This window comes from Morus notabilis, unplaced genomic scaffold (genome assembly GCF_000414095.1).
Source record: "Morus notabilis unplaced genomic scaffold, ASM41409v2 Scaffold634, whole genome shotgun sequence".
Lineage (NCBI taxonomy): Eukaryota > Viridiplantae > Streptophyta > Magnoliopsida > Rosales > Moraceae > Morus > Morus notabilis.
Window position 1 is genome coordinate 56,131 of NW_010359282.1, and position 8,617 is coordinate 64,747.

Consider the following 8,617-nt stretch of genomic DNA (forward strand, 5'->3'; position numbering starts at 1 on the left):
TCTGAACAAGGTTAATGTCCCAACTTTGATCAGGACTTTTTATAATCAGCTATATGGCAAGTGAAATTCCATTCTGAAATTAATAAACAACTTTTCTCTGTAGAATTAAAGGTATTTGGTGCTTTGGCCCTGAACTGTTTATGAACTGGCAAGTTGTCCCGTTCATTTTTAATTTTGGCAAATTGCCTACGAATTTATACGTTGTTGCAGGGTGCTCCAAATTGATGATAGCTATTAAAGTCTATACGGAAATGCTGTCATGGGAATCATATCGGCCCAAATGAAGGGCGGAGATTGGAATTTTGTATGACGCTACATCACGTCATGTCACGTCCTTAAGCGCGTTTCCGTCCAAAATATAACAGACATAGTACACTTCATTATCTTCAAACTATAACTTGGCAATTTGTGAAGACGTTGGGGGTAAAGTGTCAAAAACCACAAAATTCGTAGCACTTCTCTTTTGAAAAATAACAAGCCAGTCCTCACTTAATAAAAGTCAGGACAGATACCTATTATCATTTTATTCTATCCAATATCATCAATAAGTACCAAAAATATCGAAAATCAAAAAAAAAAAAAAAAAAAAAAAAAATCTAGAAAGTGCTTGTCGCTCCACCTTAAAGGCTAGATAAAGCTAGAAAAGGTTATGGTGTTTCACTAAAAACTTTACACTAAGGGCTTATAAATTCACCTATCTTCCCATATGCAAATTTAAACTTGCAACCAATTCAGACTGTCTCCTACAGAAACTATTTTATGCTCTCTATTGAAGTATCAAAAAAACTACAAAGGATAAGGACATTTTTATGAATTGTCTTAATGAAAACTTCGGCACAGTTTTATTTGTTGCACTACACACAGAACTACTAGTAAGCTAAGAAGAGTGAAGGATATTCATAAACTGCAGATATAGGAGGATGATACACGTATAAAAAGCCTCACATACCTATCACAAGACTTTTAGTTCTGAATGTGCAGGAGATATCAGGGTATAATGATTGGTAAATGTTTATCAGAGTGGACTAGATACTATGATGAAAACGCCACTAGATTTTTTTTTTTTTTTTTTTATCATATAAAATATGGATTGATGAGAGGGGAAATCTCCATGAAAAAAATTTTGGTTAATTTTTTGAGGAATGGTAGCGACATTTGTTTGCTCAAGCGCGATATCACTCGATGCTTTTCCCTTCCGCCACGTAGCAGACACAAAAAGATGCTCTTTCAAAGGAAAACAAAACCTCTTCTTTTTACTCTAAATTACAGGGAATGCCATCTATACTTTCAAAGTAGCAATTTAATGGGTCCCACAATAAGTACACCTCCTCTTAATATTTTTTATTTTTTGTTTTCTTTATAAATTATATTTTAAGCCTCCTTTACGCTACAGTTTTTTTTTCCAAATGTTTTTTGCTCTTATGCCCCATCTTCACATTCTCCTTATTCTGTTCATGCTACTAACTGTAGATTATTTATTTCATTCTATTAGAGTAAGTTATTTACTAATGTATATGGCCTTACTAAAAGAACTCCTCAGTTTCATTGGGAAAAGAAAAAAAAAATTATGTGCAATCACATTTTTTTTGTTCTTTGAAACTATTATTTTATTTTCTCTTACTAATTAATTTTTGCTCTCTATTAGAATAAAGTGAGAAACAAATTTCTTTAAAGAAAATGACAAATAATATTCTCTTAAAAAAAACAGAGAGAGAGAGAGAAATAATATTGTGCAACCTTTCATAAAACTATTGACTGCCGGAATGATTTCAATAATTTTTTTTTTCTTTGGAAAAAGCAAAAGAATAGTAAAAAGAGAAAACGATGGCGAAAGGCCCAAAGAAGACATTATTCAAAAAAGAAAGAGAGAGTAAGAGAGAGATTGAGAGAGAGATTGATGATGTTAGCCTTTAGGTCTACTAATATACCAAAAACAAATAAAATTGAATTTCGTTTTATTCAGCAAAAAAGTAAGAGATGGCATCCATGATAATTTACAACAAAAACAATGCTTCTTGTTTAACTCTCAAAACATCACTTTTTGTGTATGCTACATGACCAAAGAGCAGACCAGCGAGTGATATCGCGCTTAGCATAACGATTGTCCCTAGCATTCCTCTAATTTTTTTGTTTGGTTGTAAAAAATGAGTATGACACTAGGTTGTTTAAGGAATGCTTAGCCCTATCAATTGTGGAATATATAATGGTCATTCCTAAACTGTATTCCATGTGAGTTAGTTAACTTTGGTTAGACCAAATCGACCTAGAGAGGAATGTGCCCTTGAGAGCATTCCCAGATGTTTTAGATGAACTTACTAAAACTAAGCATTTCATTCCAAGTTAATGCATAGCTACTTTAATTTATGCAGCACAGCTAGAGCAACAAAATCAATATGTTCAATCATCACACAATCATCCTCAGCAAAAGTTCAAAAAAAAAAAACAAGGAAGATGAACCAAAAAAAAAATGAATACTAGAACCCGCCCCTTGTGTTAATATTGCTTTTGGCCTATGCCCCGGTAAAGGACAAGAACATCATCCCTTTAAAGTGTCAAATACACCTTTCTCCCAGGTGATGTGACAATGTGGGACTCTAATATCACCTATCCTTGAGACCTAATATCCTCATTGGAATCGTCCCTCAAAGTATCTCTTATAGGCGATTTTCTAACTAGGACTTGTTCCAATATGTTAAAAAAAACGCCTGAGCGTAGAAATTGTCCACTTCGGTTCTAACGTCTCATGTTTTCCTCACAACGTGTCATATGAGACATATTTCCTTATAATGGCCAAGTACACATTTCTCCAACGGAATTTGTGACGTGTGACTCTACAATTGGAGATAGTTCTTTTGGTAATATCTCATAAGTTTTCAAGCATTTATGATTGCGTATCGGAACCTAAAGATATAGTTTGTGCCTCATAACTCCTATGAGAGCTTTAAAGAAAGGAGATTTCCTCATTTATAAACCTTCCATACTTGCTTATATTCTCCACGATGAGTTCGACAACAGATTTTAAATGCACCAAGACAACCATTGTTTACCATCCAAAATGGAAAATTTATATTTTTAAATGATTACATTCGAGATTTGGAAATTTGAGATTCGATGTTATTGGGCCTAGTTAATTCTTAGGTCTGTTGATTCTAGATTTATATGATACTTAACGTATAAAACGTAAACATAAACAACTTTATTTGAAACACCAAAGGAATAAACTAGGAATGCCTCTACTAACCCCTATTAGGAAAGAGATAATGAAAGTTCTTTCAAAGGAAAAAAATGGTTAAGCTAACGTGACTTTAATTAATGAATTTGTACAATCGCCTTAAAACACAACTGCAAAAGGTGATTGCCCTTATTCATTGCTCATGAAAAACATCTGTAAAAGAAAAAAAAAAACCAAAAAAAACAAAACGACGCTTCAAAATTTTCTTGTAAGTAACGATTCTTTTGCCTATATATTAACCAATCCCTGAATACCTTGTACCCTCATCCTTCTTTCTCTCATGAAAGCTTAATCCTAGCATCTAATTCCCCTTAACCCCTAGTCCAAACTTCCAATTTCCTTGCATCTCAGTCATTAGTCTCTTGTCTGAGGTCACTCCTTTTTTCCCATTTCACCATCTCAAGCCGTCCAGTTCATACCCCCAGGGATAAATAACAGAAGAGACGTTACTTCGAGGTTATCTCTATTCCGATTTCACCATATAGTTTATTGGTAAGTAATATTTCTTATGAACAAATTTCCATTTCCAAGTCTGATAAATTGATTAATGATAGGGAACTGAAGATTACCTCCAGTTCGCAAAAATTCTTTCATTGTTTACTTCTCTTTATAAATTTTATCAAATCTTTTGCAGTAGATTTTATTTAACTTTCCCAGGCACCTTAATCAATGGTAAATAGAACATTACTGATTTTTTTCCCTTAAGAAACAACACTATTCTACAAAAATACCTAATCATTGAATAAGAAATCTAGTTTATATATTATGTTACTTTCCCTGGCACCTTAATCAATGGTAATGTAAACATCAATGTCTCTTTTTTCTTCTTAAGAAACAACAGTCTACAAAAATATCTAATCATTGTATACAAAATCTAGTTCATATATTCGTCCCTAGGCATTCACTGTTATGGTTGTTCCATATTTGACATATCTAATTGTTGATTGAATTTTTAATATTGTTTGTTAAATTTTAGTTTAGTTTAAATATCATACAATCCTATCAGCCTAAAATGACCCAAATATATTATAAGTTTGCAACAAAAAAGCCTTTCTTTTATGGGTTTTTTACAATATGAAAGTTCTAAAAGGGATAAAGGTCTCCTTGGAGTTTAAAATCCTTGCCAAATTTTAGCTATACTGGTTGCAAGGGTGAAGGAGTAAAGCCCAAAGGATTAGAAAAAGAAAGCCTAACCTAAAGTGCTTTTCAATATATATATATAATTTTTTCAATATAAATTTTGGTTAAATGGTCTGCCATTTCAATTTCACAGGTGAAAGATCTAATAAATTTTCCATGAACTTTCATCATAATGTATGCTACTTGATGGTTATCTATCTACTTGGTCGATTGCCAAACAAGGATTTCTCTTCCCTGATATTTTAAGCTTTTTAGGATTTCCAATATGCTAATAATTTTTTTTCCCTAACAGCTATCTCTGAGTAAGATAAGTCTCTCACATACAAGCTAAGAGAATGGAAAGCTCTAGCAACAGCAGCAACATGGGTCGGCAAAGGCGATCAGGGAATTCATCTGAAGGCGTTGATTACATAAGCCACCTACCTGAAGCAATCATGCTTTATATTCTCTCGCTCTTGCCTATCAAAGACTTGATGGTGGTGAGCCTCCTATCAAGACTATGGAAAAGCATGGTAGTCAATCACCTGTCCATAGTACCGTCAAGCCTAAACCTTGACGAATTTGAGGCAATCACAAGCTTCATTACTGAAACTGCTCAGCGCCACCAATGCTCTGATTTTCATAGTCTCTATGGCTCTCCAGAATACCTAACGAATTTGATAAATGCAGCAAGAAGCCAGTACATGGATTATGTAAATCGAACTCTCATGCTTCATACTGGATGCACTATTAACAAACTTGAGTTATCTTTCTGTTATGATGGCAGTGACATGTACACCGGAAGGCTTACCAGATGGGTTCATTTTGCCTTTACTAACAAAATCAAGAGTCTTGATTTTGACTTCTCTAAAGCAGAAATGCTGGGACCCACCGACTTCCTTGAACCATATGAACTGCCTAATAGGACTTTTTCCCCAAGGATGTTGCGAAAATTGACCTTGACCTATTGCAAGCTTAGAGGAATTAATTTTGGTATTATGTGGTATCTTAAGAAATTAAGCTTAAGGCAGGTAACAATTCTTGAATGCTCCATAGGGCAATTAGCATCCAAATGTCCCGTTTTGGAGGATGTAAGTCTGGAACAATGTGTTATTCCGAATGAATTCATGGTGAGTGAACCGGACATTATGTTCAAAAGATTGTCGTTGATCGACTGTAAAACTGAGGAGTGGCCCATGTTTAGCATACAAATATCAACTCCAGAGCTGTTAATACTGACAGTAGTTGGAAAATACCTGATGGCTTCAAGCATAAGAAATGCAGTGCAGCTCCTCAATGTCACAATTGACATTGAACAGGTATATGCAGACCATGTACAAGGAGATGCATTAGGTTCACTGTTGATTGGTTTAGACCATTGCAAAACACTGACCTTGACCACCTGGTGCATTCAGGTAACATTTGCTTATCCAATTCCTATCATATTTACTTGAACAAAGTTTTAAAACCTTTGGGTCTTAATTATCATGAAATTTTCTGTTTCGTTTGAAGGTTCTGCCTACAGGGGAAGATTTTCTGGAACAATTGCCAAACCCACTCCAAGATCTGCTGCACCTGAAGTTGATTCTTGGCTTAGGGAAACAAGAATTGCCTGGAATAGCATGCCTGATAAGGAGCTGCCCGAACTTAGAGATTCTAACTCTCACTGTGGAAGAATCTATAGATGTCGACTGGGTGAGCATAACTGACTCTGCATATTATTTTGTACATTTTGATTTTGGGCTCTAGAAGTCTAAAGCTTTATATGTAATTGTTTAATCCAACAGGCTGAGTTCCAAGAAGATATTCCAGATATATTAGACTTTGAAGAGTACAGCTACTGGGATTTACAGGAGTTGCCATTCGATTGTATGGAAAACAGTCTCAGGCAAGTCAAAATCACTGGATTTACTGGGAAAAGCAATGAGATCCAGATGGTTAAGTTCTTACTGGAAAATGCAGAAGTTCTCGAAAAGATGGAGATCTTCTTAGCTGAGACAGGCATGATCCCTTCAAATCGAACTGAACGATATGTCAATGGCATGTGGTACCAGGACAACTCCCATTATCTGCTAACCTTCCCAAGGGTGGCTCCTGAAGCTCATGTAGCAGTTTTCAAAAACCTCGGCCTCGATATGCGATGTCATTAACGTTTTCAATTGTTTTGCCTGATGCATTTTCCATTTCAATTCAGAATGTCGTCTAGATACAGAGTCTATGCATCTCTCAAGGCCGACGCCTTGAGCTTGGACAGCGGTTTCCAGAAAATCTCAACTTCAACTTGGGATGTTTTTAGAATTTTCAGTTGTGTTGTCAAATGCACTTTCCTATGTTAGTTAAAGTTTGTCGTCTAGGTATAAACTCTGTGCATTTATTGAGGGTCAGGATTTTCAGTTGTGTTGTCTAATGCATTTTTCTATGTTAATTAAGTTTTTCGTCTAAGAACACAGTTCTATGCATTTCTCAAGGGCGAGCCTATAGGCTCGGCTTTGGATGTTTTAGAATTTTCAGTTGTTTTGTCTAATGTACTTTTCTTTGTTAATCAAGTTTTTCATCTAGATACAAAGTCTATGCTGTCTCTTTGTTAGATCATAATAAGCAGCCTCCTAATGGGTATTGGACGAAAATCTACGGCTAGACGTAGAAAAGGACATAATCCTCTAGGGTGGTTGCTTAGTCTAGTGGTACATCTATATTTGTATTAGTGTTAAGATCTAGAATTCATATTCCCTCGCCCCAAGTTAAAAATAAAAAATAAAAGAATCCTCTATGTGGATAAATTAGTAGTCTTGAAAACTCTTCATAGACTAAACAAATAAGTATGAACATCAAGGAGAATCTCTAGCTTTGATCAACTAAGAACAAAGTTTCACAAAGAACCAATAATCAAGTGGGCAAAGACAACAACAACCCATTTCAGACTGCATCATTTAAACGTTATTGCCTATATATGAATCCACAACAATTCAAAAGCAATTTTCCTGCTTTTCCAAAAAAAACCCAATAGCAACAAATGACCAAAGAATTCTCCAAAAACAAAAGGAGTTATGCACATTCTTAAAGTATCCAAATCAATTCTTTAATTCCAAAACAATGTTGAAAAAGGAAAATCAAAGAAAGGGAGATTGAAAATTGAAATAGATATTAGAAAGTGTTTATCTGCGTTACCCATTACGGCAAATCTCTCTAAGCTTTCACTCTTTCATCTCGAGCTCGCCACCTCCAGCCGAGTCATTGAATTTGAATTCAGACTCAGAAAATATGCTCAAATGGGTAAGAATTCGTTTTTTGCGATTGATTTTCCTTCGTTTTTATGCAGAAGGCGTTTTTCTTTTCTTTATTATCTTTTTCATCTCAACCAGAAAAAGAAAAAAAAGAAAAAAAAAAGAAGCTATTTCTTTATCATATACTAGCCAAAAGTCCGAGTCTCCCTACGACAAAAACTGTTGTATTATAAAAAATAAAAAAAAAATTAAGAAATTTTATAGTATAGAATTAATTTATATATACATATAAATATATCTATAAAATATTTTAATTAAAATTTTATTACCATGTATTATAACTTTTATTTTCTTTTTTTTTTGTTCTTCCAAAATACAAATTTTAAAAAAAATAATAATAATAATTAACGAATTTGAAAATATTTAATTATATATAATATAAATCAAAAAGATTTAAAAGTAGTTATATTACCTGATCTTTTGACATTTTCTGAGTAGATCTGTTATCTTTAGTTTAGAACTAAAATGATAAAATATTATTAACATATGTATTTAAAATAATAAATGTTAATTTTTATTGATAATTGATATAAATTAATAAATACAATAACAAATAAAAAAATAAAAAATTGAGAACAAAAGTGTACAATCAAACTATAGGATAAGAAAAGACCCAAAAGTTCCTGCACAAAAAAGGAAGAAGAAAAAAAAAAGGACAAGCTTGACACTTCAAATTCAAGAGGCAAGGCTCCGTTCACTTCGTTAATTCGAGTTTAGAATTCAAGTTTTTCTACAGTAAAAAGCTCTCACAAACAATCACATCTAACTTTTTTACTATAATAAAAAGCTCTCACATAAAGTCACATCTTAACTCGAATTCTAAACTCGAATAAACAAAGTGAACAAGGATTTCACCCTACTATATAAACTTCAAATTCATGCCTCTTCTTTAATACGAGCTTGGTGCCCACGCGATGCTGCGAAAGGTATTGTTGGTGATGTTTTTAATATAGAAGCAACTTATAGATGTTTTTGCATATCA

General features: G+C 33.7%; 1 protein-coding gene across 1 annotated transcript; it reads left to right on the forward strand.

Annotated features, from left to right (window-relative positions):
• Positions 1–4,707: 4,707 nt before the first annotated feature.
• LOC21403995 (F-box/LRR-repeat protein At4g14096) lies at positions 4,708–6,449 on the forward strand. The gene is made up of 4 exons (XM_024162939.1): positions 4,708–5,766; positions 5,864–6,046; positions 6,139–6,352; positions 6,406–6,449. The coding sequence occupies exons 1-4, from the start codon at positions 4,708–4,710 to the stop codon at positions 6,447–6,449; spliced, it is 1,500 nt and encodes a 499-aa protein (XP_024018707.1).
• The last annotated feature ends 2,168 nt before the right edge of the window (positions 6,450–8,617 follow it).